At 37.0% G+C, this 16,396-nt stretch overlaps 1 protein-coding gene across 1 annotated transcript; it reads right to left on the bottom strand.

The window, feature by feature from the left end:
• Positions 1-380: 380 nt before the first annotated feature.
• LOC117150081 (stellate protein CG33238-like) lies at positions 381-4,573 on the bottom strand (the record flags this gene model as incomplete). Its single annotated transcript, XM_033316926.1, has 2 exons — positions 381-786; positions 4,539-4,573. Coding segments are annotated over 2 exons (441 nt in total), but the record flags the coding sequence as incomplete, so codon positions are not given.
• Between the last annotated feature and the right edge of the window lie 11,823 nt (positions 4,574-16,396).

Here is a 16,396-nt window from a genome sequence, read left to right as displayed (position 1 = left end):
CATAACCTTTTGTGAAGGGAAGGAAAAACATGCGCCGCAGTCCGCGTCGTCAATAGAAAAGGCTTAGGTTTGTCGTGTGTGTTGGAGTGAGTACAAGCTGACTGATATATAGGACAACCATTTCTGCTCTCCCTCGTGTGGGAGAAATTATTCATTGGGACTTGTTGACCGAGGATCCGATATTCTTGGGCGAGGACTCGGGCGATTCGAGCTTCATCAAGGCCGTCTCGTAAAAACCGGAAGCCAAATAGACTGCAAATGCAAGCGCTTTGTGTAGAAAAAAACCAGGACTAAATTCGGAGAATTACTTACCGGTGGACGTCCAGGGGCGGCTGTGGTCTCAAGTTCGGCCGCTGCGCGAAGAAGTTGTGCGAGAAGCTGGTCCCGAACATTGCTCCGTCCAGCTGTGTATCGGATCGCAGCTCGTAAAAGTCGTTACAGCGAGTGCAGAAGATTTTCACGTTGGACTTGCCACACACGTCGCTGGGGCCCACAGGAAGGGTTTTCTGCCTACAGGAGAGCTTTGGACACACTTCGAAGTCCCCTCTCTCATACTTTTGGCGCATATCATCCGCGCCTCTCTCCGACATGATGTATCGGGCGGGGATCATGCCGTACCACTTCTCCTCATCGCCGAAGACCCAGTCCAAGGAACTGTCGAACACCGGATTCAGGATCACTTGCAGTGTCTCGGTGAAGTACTCCAGGCCCATCTGGTTGAACGTCTCCTGAATGTAGTCGATGGGCACGCGGCAGAGGCACTCGTTGCCCTTGATCCCGAGGAACAAACTGTAGGGGTATAATAAGCCCTCTAATTTAAATAACACAGGAACACAGGATTTAGCCTCTTCAGTTTATTCGGTACTTTTCATTTCCAGCTTTAGCATTCGACTGACTTCCTCTCCGTTAGCGATCTGCATCTATGCTTGTTGCTACAGAGCCGATGTTGCGAAACAGAGAATGCCACCCGAAAGCGAACCATGACTTAATGTTTATACACTTAATGTTTATATACTATGTTGCTATATTACACTTATGTACCTCTAGCCTACTACAATTCGACCATCCTGACATTTAAGATCACCTGATCTTGTCGAAATTTTGAACTTATACTTATTACATTGTTCTTAGTCGCTATTTACTTAAAACATTTTTTTTTTTTTTTTTTTTCTTATCTTTAATTATACAAATTTACTTTCTACTCCCTATCCAATGTTTAATATTTTGACTACTCCAGACACCTTGATATGGATTGCGCGCCAACTGAAAACCTTCAACATCTTTAATTAAAAACCTATCATTTTTCAATACCTTCTCTATTACATATGGACCCTTATGTTTAGGTATTAGCTTTCTAGCAACTCCTCCTGTACTATCGAAATTCTTAACCATATTGTAATCTCCTACTTTGTACTGCGTACTTTCTTTTTTCTTATTATTATATCTTTTTTCATTATACCTCTGTGCTTTTAATTGCGATTCCGATCCTTTTCTTCTTATTTCTTTCAGGTCTCTAATTTAACTAACATTATCTAACTCTTCTAATTTTTGTCTTAATTCATCAACAACTTTTCCCTTTTGTTCAATTCCAAACAACATCTTGCTGGAAGATTCCGCTACACTTCTTTGTTTGGTATTATTCAGAGAAAATTCTACGTCTTCAATAACTGCATCCCAATGCAATCCCTTTTCAATGTCTGTTAATTTAGCTATCATAGGCCCTACTATTCTATTGACTCTTTCTACCTGTCCATTGGCCTGGGGTGAACCTGTCGCTATCTTTATGTGTTTAATATTATACTCTTCCATACATTTTGCAAAATCTTCGGATGTAAAACAGGTCCCCCTATCTGATACTATAACTTTCGGCCTGTTATATGATCTAAAATAATCCTTTAAAGCTAGAATTACTTCCTTTGTGTTCGTTGTTTTTGTTGCGTATAACCTAACATATTTTGTGAATCCATCTATTATTACAAACAGATGTTTCTTTATTCTACCGTTATCTACCGGTCCATAATGATCGATATGTATTATCTCAAACGGCACATTTCCCTTTGGGATGCTATGCAGCATTCCTTCTTCTTTTCCAGACTTCGGTGAAAATGCCACACATCTCAAACAATTTCCTATATGCCTAACAACTTTTTCTTTCATATTCGAAAACCAATAAGTCTTAACAATAGCATCGATAACCTTATCTCTCCCTAAGTGACCTAATTCATTGTGATATTTATATAAAATTTTTTCTTCCATTTCTTCTGGTACACAAAACAACAATCTTCCACCATAGCCTTCCTATAAAGTACACCATTTCTCATTTCAAAAATTTTATCTTCCGTTTTCTCTAACTTTTTCCTAATATCTTTCAACTTTTCATCTTTTGCTTGACAAATAATTAAATTATCTTCAAAACTATTAGTTTCTATCACTAATATGTTCGTATTTCTGCTCAATGCATCCACATGCTGCATATGCTTTCCTGCTTTATGAACTAACTCAAAATCGTACTCTAATAGTTCTAATGCCCACCTTGCAATCCTAGGATTTAATTCTACTCTATTTAACGTTAGAGTTAATGCGTTGCAATCCGTAACAATTTTAAATCTCTTTCCCTGTACATAGATTCTAAATCTTCTTAATGCATACAGGATGGCCAATGTTTCAAGTTCAAAACTATGATATTTGGCCTTTGTTGTGGCTTTCGAGTAATAAAATATAGGGTGCCATTTCATATCCTCTTTCTTTTGCAATAACACTGCACCAAAGCCTTGTGCACTTGCATCTGTATGTAACTCTATTTCATCCTTATAACAATATAACCCTAACACTGGAGCTTCCACTAACTTTTTCTTAAGTGTCTCAAAACATTCTAACTCTTTTTCTTCAAACGAAAATTCTTTGTCTTTCTTCAATAAGTCATATAAAGGTTTTGCTATCGTTGAAAAACCCTTAATGAATCTTCTAAAATATGAACACAATCCTAAAAAGCTTCTGACATCATGCACCTTATCTGGTACTGGAAAATCTCTAATTGCTTCTATTCCCTTGTTATTGGCCTGATTTCCTTACTTGTTATTAAAAATCCTAAATATTGTACACTCGATTGCAGAAACTCACATTTATCCATTCTCAGCTCTAATTTGTTCCTCGTCAACCTGTCAAAAACTTCCCTAAGTACTTCCATATGTTCCTTAATTCCTTTGCTAGCTATCATAATGTCATCCATATATATAATAACTTTATCCTGCCTTATCATATCCTCGAAAATTCTATTAATAAATCTCTGAAAGACCGCCGGTGCATTTTTCAGCCCCATTGGCATCCTTAAAAATTCAAACTGTCCCAAAGGCGTCATAAAAGATGTATATTTCATCGATTCCTTATTAACAAAAACATGAACGTAGCCATGTTTAAGATCTAACTTCGAGAATATCGTTTTATTTACTAATCTATCCAACAAATCATCAATCAATGGTAAAGGATAATTATCTTTGACCATTGTTTTGTTAAGTTTTCTGTAATCAACACATAATCTTAGGTCTCCTGTTTTCTTTTTCACTAATACTATCGGAGATGCATACTCTGAATCACTCGGTTTAATAATTCCGCTTTTTAGATACTCATCTAAGATAATCTGCAGCTTTTCTTTTTCAGTATATGCTAATCTTCTAGGAGAACAACTAAACGGTTTCGGGTCATTTAATCTTAATTGTATTTCACACCGAATCTCCGGTTCATTCGGTCTTTCTTTATTAACATAACAGTTTTCTACCAACTCAATAAATTGACATTTCATATAATGATCCACATGATCACCTATTTTGTAATCAATTGAGTCATCTATTACATTAATTTCAAGCATTTCCCTCTCCGCTGTGCTTATTTCAGCATTGACAGCTTTCTCTAATTTATTTTTAACCTTGTCACTAATCATTTGACTTTTACTACTACCTTGACTAACACTATCGCTAACTGTTTTACTATTGTTGTACATATTTGTTTCTGCTAGCATTTTATCGCTTTTCTTGTTACATCGACTTCCAATTTTATCCACTGTAATCATTTTCAAGGTGTCCAGATTCAAGCATAAGTTGCATGCTTCCATAAAGTCTCTTCCCAATACTACATCATGACTCATAGACTCGTTTGCCACTATTATTAGATTAAAGTGTATTTTATTCAAATTTTTCATAACGTAACACAATATTTTTCCATATGTTTTCAAGGAACTTTTGTTTAATCCGTAAAATGAACTTAAAACTGGTACTTCAATAACATCTTTAGGTACTTTACTAATTTTGATGAACGAAATGGGGCTTCCCGTGTCTATGAGGCATGCTGTAATAAGTTTTGATTTAGAATTGTTCATAAAATTAATTGCAAAATATCTTACGTAATTGTTTTCATCTTTATTCTTGTTTTTCAGGCACTTTGCTGCAAAGTGCCCCATCTCACCACAGGCATAGCATGACCCTTTTTCGCGCTTTGGCTTCCTGCACTCTTTGGCCCAGTGTCCCTTCGAATTGCAATTGAAACAACGCAAGAGTGTGCTGTTATTATTGTTCACCGATGCCACCTTCTTGTCTGCTTCATACATTTTCGGTAGTTTCACTTCCGCAAATGCCCGCTTTATGTGCTGGATATCTTCAAAGCATTGGATACGGGCTTGGTTGCGTAGCATTTGATTCGGAATACCTTCAATGAGGAGCGCCACCAATTCTTCATCATCCATTTTTATTCCATGTGCAAGCATCACCTTATCGTCTGCATAAGCAACAAAGCTTTCGCCCGCTGTCCATTTTCGTTCCTCAAATTTTCGCCTTGCTTCTAACTTCGACTTCCTCTCACCAAACATTGATATAAGCTCAGCCGACAACTGCTCTGTTGGTAGCAATACACGTTCTGGATCTGCATGCAACCACATGCATGCTTTTCCTTTTATCTTACTGACGATCAAAATCTTTATATACGGTTCATGTATTCCATAAACGCTGGCTATATTTTTCACCTGTAGGATCCATTTGCGTGCACATGTATCTCCCGAAAATTCATTTACTGCATCGGTTGTCATACGCAATAATAAATCCATATTTAGGGGTATAATAAGCCCTCTAATTTAAATAACACAGGAACACAGGATTTAGCCTCTTCAGTTTATTCGGTACTTTTCATTTCCAGCTTTAGCATTCGACTGACTTCCTCTCCGTTAGCGATCTGCATCTATGCTTGTTGCTACAGAGCCGATGTTGCGAAACAGAGAGAATGCCACCCGAAAGCGAACCATGACTTAATGTTTATACACTTAATGTTTATATACTATGTTGCTATATTACACTTATGTACCTCTAGCCTACTACAAAACTGATTCAGCTGCTGTTGTTCTTGTTCTGGCTATAAGATTTTATTGTGATTTGCTATTTTTCCATAGGAAAAACCTAGTTACTCACGGGCTCGACATGTTGCCAGTTCACTCGTATGAAAAATAATAAAAAGTACAGTGCGAAATGACAAGGCCTACTATGCCATAATGACATCTATGTATCAGTTGTGCCGCAACCATTAATCGGCCGAGGACTGAATGGCCTTTACAAAAATCTCAAACTCGTCAAAGCGGCAAGCACAGCGTTTTTATATTATTTTATAAATAGTAACCAAAGGAAAATGTTTAACATTAAATTCATTAATAAACTTATAACTCAGTTATATCAAATAAAATACAATTTATTAATATTTTTTCAAATTTTTTCTTAGTCTAGTAATGACAAAGTATTCGATCTTTCATCAACTATACATAACATTCTGAATTGGGATCATTTCAAAAAATTCTGATCAAAATACCGATTATTTGCTTACAGAAAATGATTTTCATTATATCATTCGAAAATCATTTTCAATCAAATTATTCATTTTTTTCAAAAATTCAATGTATACGATTGTAAATATTTTCGAGCGAAGAGCGCTACAGCGAACAGCTCTTTTCTACGCATACAGTGATAGCAGACAACTGTATGTGTGCACACGTATGCTCATGCATTGTAAATTTGACAAAAAATTCCCTTCACCTTAGAAGTTCGTAGACTTTAAATCTATATTATTTTTGATCAATTGGCACCATGTGAAAAATTCTTGTTTTGCATTGCCTTAACGTTATTCTTATTTAAATAAAATAGTAATAATATAGTATTAAACTTGTGTATTAAATAGTAATAGCCGAATCATAATATCACGAAAAAATTTCAAAAATGAATTTATATTATTATATTTGTCATTAGAGTATTCAGCTTGCGTGTGAAAAATTAATAAGGCAATGATTGTTGAGTGCTTGTGTCCGCACTTCGTGCCTCAAGACTTGCAAGAAACTTTTCATATTTTTATTTATTTTTATTTTCTAAATTTTTATTACTTAAATTTTTGAATACTTTGGAAAACTAAAGGCACCATATGATCTTTTTTTAATATTTGTAAAATACGCATTTGAAATATTTTTAAAAATAATAAAAAACAAATGTGTATAAAAAAATTTAACTAAATTTAAATTAATTAAATTAATTTTAATTTTAAATTTAAATTTAATAAAATTTATGATCAACAGCGTTAAGTGCACAAATAAAAGTAGTGCTTTCTCATTATGGTTTTATGTAAATAATGAATGTTATATGTACATGTCGCATTACGAATGTATTTTGACCACTGTACGTGTCTGTCACATTATTAACATGGTTAGACCACTGCGCTTGCAAGACGCAGCTGGGCAATGAGTTTGGTATATTGTGAGGTCATTCTTAGAATTTGACTACAACGTAGAATATGACTGGCGCCAAAAAACCGTTACGAGTGAGGCGACGGCGTTGTCGCGCTGTCGCCAAGTGTAGTCCAGCTAGGGTGTGTAAAGGATAGATCGATGCGTAGAAAATACGATCAGTTGCATACAGACGATCGCGCACGCCGGTTGGAATTCGCTTCACTCGAAAAGTTTATTTGCCAATATGGAAGATCAGGCTCAAGAAAATGCCAACGCTGCGACATCAGAAGTGGGATCTGCTTTGCCTACAAATATCACCGATGCATACCTGGCAGCATTACAAGTGCAAAACAACAACCTATTGGAGATCATCAAAAATATGCAGACACCAAAGGCATCGGCAACTGATGAAAAGGGAAAACATATAACTCTCCCAAAGTTTCATTCTGAGGGAGCTGGTGCAGATGCCTCAGCTTGGTGTACAACAGTGGATCTCATTTTTGCTGATAAAATGCCCGAAGGTAGCAGCCTGATGATAACTTTAAGTAAGGCGCTAGAGGTATAGAAAATGCGAGCGAATGGCGCATGTGGATTTTCCCTCTCGAAATCCAGTGCTTGAACAACAGAAAGGTAATGAATAAGATTTCAGAGTTACGAATCAATTTGACCGAGGTATCTGATAACTGGTTTGTTTCAGAACAACAGCGAGATACTGAGATACAAGATATAATTGTAAAGTTAAAGAATAATGAGTTACGTTATTATGCATCTTGGATGGGAAAAGACGCTGGTGTAGTATGTGCCTATGCAATATTAAGAACAATTAAATAAAATAGCATATTAACATATGGCAGCACTTTGTTGCTATGTTTATGTTTATGTTTATGCACGCAGTAAGGCCCAGGGCGGATGTAACATGATCGCCCACTTGAAGGCCACACAGTATAAGTGCATTGCCCACTCGAAGGCCACAAAGTATAAGTGCATGGTCAGCATTCCCACGCCGACCAAATGCATATTACATACGTACATACTTAGCTCGCTCTTCCGATAAGCCTAGATATATAAGATATACATAAGAACGCCGCTCCGCAGAACCATATCTGCCTACTCTAAAATCAAAAGAAGAAATTGAATAAATATAAGTCAGCCCGGCTGCATTCAACTTAAAACGGACTTGTGTTCTTATTTGGAGTTCATCATTACATGGCGACCGTGACAGCTGGTGAAGACAAAGGAATACTGGACTGGAAGAAGACCCATCACCAAGGAATAATTAAATGGAACTGCAAAAACCAAGGAAAAATCTGAGTGAGTAGAGTTCTATTGAGTATGGGCAAACACCGTGGCGGTTTGAATAAACGTATAGCCCACGTAAGGTGGCTAATATACGGTCAGCAAACGCCACCGGTTTGGTCGAAAGCTCTAAAGCTACATGCAGAGCTAGACCACTTGCTGCAATATCAGCATGAATTAAAGACCCATAAACTCGAGAAAACTCACTCAGATAATATTAAAAATATACCCACAATTAATGAAGTTCCAAAATACCAGGTATGTCCAGCACCAGCACCAGCATTAACAAAACCGAAGAAGTCCTGCCCCCCTGGCTGCGAAGGAATCTGGAGTCCTCACTGCTTGGGGACTTGTGAGCAGCCATCGACATCGTCAGCGGCCAAACAATAGACAGCAGCGAGGGAGTGTCAGCGTGCCACCCCCGGCGACGCCCAGCTGACACCTGATGAGCATCAGCAGCAGCAGAACGTTAAATATATAATAAATATAAAATATAAATATAAGAAAATTGTAAGAAATATTGTAAAACGGAGCATATAGTATTATGCCCTGTAAACCCAATATGGCCCGTGAAGCCATAGCTAGAATCAGGCAGGCAACAATGTAAAATACAACTTATTATTCTCTTGCGAACATTAAAAAAAAATATTATAAATAAAAAAAATTCCATACATAAATGTCTATAGAGACAAATGGAATAAGTAAAACTAAAAATATAAATATATATATAGAAGATTCTTTGCCAAAATATAAAATTAGTATACCCAAAATGGGTCTAATAGACACTAAAACTGTGGGCTCTACAGCCAATGTCATAAAAAGTCCAAAATGCAGAATTGTTCTGGATAACCATAATACTAATTTTAATCGCACTAATTATGGTATCCAATGCATTAATAAAAATATACAAATTGCATAACAAGTGTCTTAAGAAACGATACCGTAGCACTGCTAACGGTTTAGATAATATTTAAGGAAGATCTTGGAGAGAATCAATTACGAATGAAAATATGAGAAAAATTTTATGAAAAAAAATAATAAATAAAAATAAACGTAATATTGAATTTATCTAAAAAAAAAAAATACAAATGCATAAATTAGAAGATATGAGTATACCACAGCATGGACTGGGAAAAGCTTGTTGATCAGATAAAAAATCCAAATGAAAACTTCAGAAAATCTTATAAATGCTTAACGCAAAACAGATCAATACAAGCTGTAACAATTAATAAGAATGCCAAAGTCCTGGTAAATAGTTATAATGAAGTCAGAGAGCTGATCCAACAAAATAGAAAGAATTTGGACAGCAAACAGTGTGCTAAAGCTTTGGAACTACTGGTGACACTAAGAGAAAAATTAATATTCATAAAAAATAAATTCAGTCTCCAGATAGAAATTCCAACCATAGTAAACACACCGCTAAGAATAAATTTGGATGAAGATAGCACTAACTCTGACGAAAAAGATAGGACTAGAGTCAAAGAAGATATTAAAGAGGAAGATCTTCACGATCTAACTTTACCAGCAAAATTAATGCTGAGGGACGAGGATAAAACGAACAACGCAGCTGACTCCGAAAATAAAGTAACCATGGCAGAACAAGTAGCAGCCATTAGGTCGTACTTCAAGGAAGTCGCTTGCACTGTGCCAGAATTTGATGGACAAAAGATCCATTTACAAAGATTCATTAAGGCAATTAAATTGGTAGACCTAGCTAAAGGACCATATGAAGACATTGCAGTTGAGGTCATTAAGTCAAAAATAGTTGGCACAACTTTGAACTCAGTTGAAAATGAAACGACGACCCCGGCAATTATAAACAAATTGCAGAAAGTAGTCGTAGGTGAAACATCCAGTAATGTCAAGGCAAAACTAGCAACAGTTCAGCAAAGAGGTAAAACTGCAATGCAATTTACCGCTGAAGTTGATAGGCTGAGAAAGCTACTAGAAGCTTCCTTTATCGATGAGGGTATACCTCTCGAACATGCCACTGGTCTAAGCACTAAAGAGGCAATAGACACAATGATAAATCGTGCTGAGCACGAAAGTATAAAAACAGTACTGGAAGCAGGGACTATATAGGGACTAAAAATTATAGAAGTCCTCATAGTCAAGTAGAAGAAATACAAGCCCAAGTTCAGAAATTAATAAAAGATAAAATAGTCGAACCATCAGTTTCACAGTACAATAGCCCTTTGCTATTAGTACCTAAAAAGTCAAGCCCAAATTCAGATAAAAAGAAATGGAGATTAGTAATAGACTATCGCCAAATTAATAAGAAACTTTTAGCTGACAAATTTCCACTACCGAGAATAGATGATATTTTGGACCAACTTGGTCGAGCAAAATATTTCTCCTGCCTTGATTTAATGTCAGGTTTTCATCAAATCGAACTAGATGAAGGCTCGAGAGATATAACATCTTTCCCAACCAACCATGGCTCATATCGTTTCACGCGATTGCCATTTGGCTTAAAAATAGCGCCTAATTCATTCCAAAGAATGATGACTATAGCATTCTCCGGAATAGAACCGTCTCAGGCATTCCTTTATATGGATGACTTAATATGATAGTCATAGGTTGTTCCGAAAAACATATGCTTAAAAACCTCACTGAAGTTTTTGGTAAACGCAGGGAATACAACCTAAAGTTACATCCTGAAAAATGTTCATTTTTCATGCATGAAGTCACATTTTTGGGACATAAATGCACAGACAAAGGAATTTTGCCGGATGACAAAAAATATGATGTCATTCAGAACTACCCAGTTCCACATGATGCGGACAGCGCTAGACGTTTTGTAGCATTTTGCAATTACTACAGACGTTTTATCAAAAATTTCGCCGACTATTCGCGGCACATAACAAGATTATGTAAAAAGAATGTTCCATTCGAGTGGACAGATGAATGTCAAAATGCATTCGTACACTTAAAATCTCTGATAATTAACCCAACACTCTTGCAGTACCCAGACTTCAACAAAGAATTTTGCATAATAACGGATGCAAGCAAGCAAGCGTGTGGCGCAGTTTTAACTCAAAACCATAATAGCCACCAACTTATGCATTTGCTTATGCATCAAGAGCTTTTACAAAAGGTGAAAGCAATAAGAGTACAACAGAACAAGAGTTAGCAGCAATTCATTGGGCAATAGTACATTTTAGACCATACATTTACGGAAAATACTTCACTGTGAAAACAGACCATAGACCATTGACATATTTATTCCCGATGGTCAACCCCAGTTCTAAATTAACAAGAATAAGGCTTGAATTAGAGGAATATCATTTTACGGTAGAGTATCTAAAGGGCAAAGACAATCATGTAGCTGATGCGTTATCAAGAATAACTATCAAAGAGCTAAAGGAAATAACTGGAAATATATTAAAAGTCACTACAAGATTTCAAAGTAGACAAAAATCCTGCGCAGGAAAACAACAATTGGATTTGCACGAGCAAACCAAAGAAAAAGCTTCAGAGCCCAAGGTATACGAAGTCATAACAAATGACGAGTTACGAAAAGTAGTGACATTGCAATTGAATGACACGTTATGTTTATTTAAACATGGAAAGAAAATCACTGCAAGATATGATGTTGGTGATCTTTATACTAATGGAATTCTTGATTTAGATCAATTTTTCCAAAGGCTTGAATTGCAAGCCGGTATATATGATATCAGCCAAATCAAAATGGCACCGTGGAAGAAAATCTTTGAACACGTTTCAATAGATGAATTTAAAAATATGGTCAATAAAATATTAAAGAATTTAAAAGTAGCACTGCTTATCCCGGTGACCCAAATAAATAATGAAAAAGAAAAAGAAGCTATATTGTCTACACTACATGATGATCCAATACAAGGAGGGCATACAGGCATTATAAAACCCTTGGCCAAGGTCAGAAGACATTATTATTGGAAAAATATGATATTATGTATTTACATAAAAGAGTACGTAAGAAAATGTCAAAAATGACAAAAAGCAAAAATAACAATGCATATAAAGACCCCAATGACTATAACCGACACACCAGAACATGCTTTCGATAGAGTTGTCGTGGACACAATTGGTCCACTACCTAAGTCAGAAAATGGTAACGAGTACGCAGTCACTCTCAATAGCAAATAAAAGCGCAAAAACAGTCGAAAAAGCTATATTTGAATCTTTTATTCTAAAGTACGGTCCAATGAAGACGTTCATAACGGACATGGGAACAGAGTATAAGAATTCAATAATTACTGACCCATGTAAATATTTGAAAATAAAAAATATAACATCAACAGCTCATCACCACCAGACAGTTGTAGTAGTAGAAAGAAGTCATAGAACTTTAAACGAGTACCATATATACGATCCTACATATCGGCGGACAAAACCGATTGGGACGTATGGCTTCAATATTTCGTATACTGCTTCAACACGACCCCATCTATGGTACATAATTACTGTCCATATGAATTAGTTTTCGGTAGAACAAGTAATTTACCAAAACATTTTAATAAACTACATAGCATAGAACCAATATATAACATAGATGATTACGCTAAGGAGAGTAAATATAGGATAGAAGTAGCATATGCTCGACCAAGAAAACTGCTTGAAGCACACAAAGAGAAAAATAAGGAAAAGGAGATAGAGTTTTACTAAGAAATGAGGTAGGTCATAAATTAGACTTTAAATACACAGGGCCCTATAAGATAGAAAGCATAGGAGATAATAACAATATTACGCTACTTACTAATAAAAATAAGAAGCAAGTAGTTCATAAAGATAGATTAAAGAAATTTCATTCATGATTGATTTGAAACTTATATTTTCCTTAATAATTATTACAAAATTTTCCATACACTATGTATATTTTTATCTTTGCATTACAAAATCAACTTTTATATTAATAATACTATTGTTGTTCAAACAAAAACACAAACTTAAAAAAAATTAAAAATGAAATAATTTGCATTTAATAATTAATATAACTTCACTAGGTTACGTTATTTTTCAAAAGGAGGGAGATGTAGTATGTGCCTATGCAATATTAAGAACAATTAAATAAAATAGCATATTAACTAACATATGGCAGCACTTTGTTGCTATGTTTATGTTTATGTTTATGTTTATGCACGCAGTAAGGCCCAGGGCGGATGTAACATGATCATTGCATTGCCCACTCGAAGGCCACAAAGTATAAGTGCATGGTCAGCATTCCCACGCCGACCAAATGCATATTACATACGTACATACTTAGCTCGCTCTCCCGATAAGCCTAGATATATAAGATATACATAAGAACGCCGCTCCGCCGCTGGCGTACCCGGCAGCGCAGCTACGCGGATTAGCCTAAGTCCAAATATATTCAAAACTGTAAAATCAGACACTCTGTAGACGTTGAGCTGGCAGAACCATATCTGCCTACTCTAAAATCAAAAGAAGAAATTGAATAAATATAAGTCAGCCCGACGGCTGCATTCAACTTAAATCGGACTTGTGTTCTTATTTGGAGTTCATCATTACACTGGACAAAGTCTATTGTTATTATCGGTTCAAAAATATGTCTAAATGTGTGCGTGGATTCGTAGAAGATCATTATATTATATGTAAAGTTTCTAAGCCACTAGCTGGAAAAGTGCAGGCTGAGCTGCATCCTATTCCTAAAATAGAAGCCGAGTCTAGTCAGAGATCATGGCAGGATGCGTTGGCTGAAGTGCAGCTAGCAATGAATGGCACGATTAATCGTGTGACTAAGCTTAGCCCTATGGAATTATTGATTGGTAAAGAAGCTCGACCTTTTGGCTTGTTGCCGCTAAACAAAGATAACGATGATGAGGTAGACAAAGAAAATTTGAGAAAGGAGGCTAAAAAGAACATGTAAACGAACATATAAGTATTCTCATGAATGTTTAAGAGCAATGCCAAATAATCAGATACACGATGAGTTATGTAAAGGCAGGGACAGCACTATAGGAGTTGTGTCTGTTGCCCAATAGAGAAACTGAAGACCGCACCATAGCAGAAGAGACTTGTTATGGCGGGGGTCGTATGTGTAAAAGGAACTACACAAAATATTAGTTCAGTATGTGAAAAAGGAACTACACAAAATATAAGTTCAGTATGTGTAAAAGGAACTACAAAAAATATAAGTTAATTAAGTGTAAAAGGAACTACACTAAAGATAAGTTTATTATGTGTAAAAGGAACTACACAAAAGATAAGTTAATTATTTGTAAAAGGAACTACAAAATTTGTTTGATTTAAAAGATTAAGAGAAAAATGTGTTAAAGGAATTACACGAATGGTATGATTTATTAAATTTAAATTATGCTACGAAAATTTAAATAATTTAGTCATGTTATGATAAGGATAAAGTTGAAACTAATTTGAATCAGAAATAGATTGAATGGAAATAATTCTTTGAAATATCCAGAGAGTCTTTGAATCCTGAAGTATTATCACTTATGTGGTAGATTTAAGACAACACACGAGGACGTGTATTATGTCAGGAAGGCCGTGTCGCATTACGAATGTATTTTGACCACTGTACGTGTCTGTCACATTATTAACATGGTTAGACCACTGCGCTTGCAAGACGCAGCTGCGCAATGAGTTTGGTATATTGAGAGGTCATTCTTAGAATTTGACTACAACGTAGAATATGACTGGCGCCAAAGTACCGTTACGAGTGAGGCGACGGCGTTGTCGCGCTGTCGCCAAGTGTAGTCCAGCTAGGGTGTGTAAAGGATAGATCGATGCGTAGAAAATACGATCAGTTGCATACAGACGATCGCGCACGCCGGTTGGAATTCGCTTCACTCGAAAAGTTTATTTGGCCATATGGAAGATCAGGCTCAAGAAAATGCCAACGCTGTGACATACATATATATTACACAATTAATTATCGTCATAAATATAAATATGTAAAGGGCAGCTAATTCGAGCGGCGATCTTAACATACGAATTTAAAAAACTTTAAAATTATAATAGTCAGGGCGTGAATTATTAATTTTAATTGTTTTCATTATATTGCCAAAACTCCATATATGTACATTCGTTTCTTCGATCAGAATTGATTTCGACCCGAAAATCGTCTATTGTTTTTACTCACACGAGCAAGCAAATTCTATTTTTAGATTTCTAACGCTCTCAGCGTAAGCGAGCAGACAGAGAGCTATTTTGGCCGTCACTCTCTTAGCTTGTCGACTATCTTAGCTAGGTTTGTGGTGGGGTCGTCCGCGAAGCTTTTTTGTAAATATGGGTTGGAATTGCCTGGCGATGGTGTGTTTTCGTCAATGATTCTTGGCTTAAAGCTAGTCGCTTCTGAATGGCCGTGTCATGGGAGGAGAAACGTGGTCTTCTGTCGTTCAAGTTTTGCCGAAAAGGATTTAGCATCGCCTTTCTGGCGGCCTCCTGGCGAGCTTCACCGATTGACCTGCTCAGGATTGCTGAGCTGTTCGGCAGACGAGGGGTATTATTGCGTGGAGGGGGGCCTTGTCGTCTATAAATGTTATTTGTTGCGTCTTTAATTGTCCTTATGTTGTTTATGTCAATGTTGCTTGCCGCCAGAAACCGCCTTGTACGCACTAATATGCTCTCCAGAGCAGTTGACGCAAGTGGCAATGGTGGATTTAGCTTGGTGCAGCAGGATGACAGATGATCGCCAGTGCATTTCATGCATCTTGGCGGCCTCATGCATAAATTTTTGGCATGCCTGAAGCCCTGGCATCTGTAGCACTGGACCGGCTCCCGTGTCCTTTCAATATCGACCCATTGCCCACCTTTTGTTTGAGGGAGATAATTTTGTCATGACTGCCGTCCTTGGCCATGACGATCTCCACTTCAAACATTCGCATGGGGCCACCTGTAGCCGGATACGTCATATTTCTGACGAAGCGCGCATGGAATCCGAGCTTCAGCAGCTCCTGGACTATCCACGAGCATGGAGTGGGAGTGGAGGAGATGTGTGATAACTACTCGAAAACGCCTCTCGGACTTGGGCTGGTTGGTGAATAGTATTGTTAAGCGATGACGTGGTATCCAGCGATGAGACTATTATTGATGGCGGCGAGGATGAGCAGTTACCATCGTCCGATGAGATGGATAACACCGATGCCCATCCTTCGCTTTGGTTCACGTTCTGGCCGTTCATAAGTTGTTGTTGTTGCTGCTGGCTTCACTTTGTGCTACTGTTGCGCGAGCGCCTCTGTCGGTTTTATAATCTCAACTGACTTGCAGCTTTGGGCTAGGCACGTAGGCGGGCTTCTTCGATAGCTCAAAGGCACGGCGGATGATCGATATGCTAGCAATTTTCCCGCCAGCCTTTTTGGCGGGCTTATCGGCTAGTATCTTTTTTCTCCGTCAGCT

This window comes from Drosophila mauritiana, unplaced genomic scaffold (genome assembly GCF_004382145.1).
Source record: "Drosophila mauritiana strain mau12 unplaced genomic scaffold, ASM438214v1 Y_31, whole genome shotgun sequence".
NCBI lineage: Eukaryota > Metazoa > Arthropoda > Insecta > Diptera > Drosophilidae > Drosophila > Drosophila mauritiana.
The sequence above is the reverse complement of the archived record's forward strand: the minus strand, read 5'-3'. Positions and strand labels throughout refer to the sequence as shown.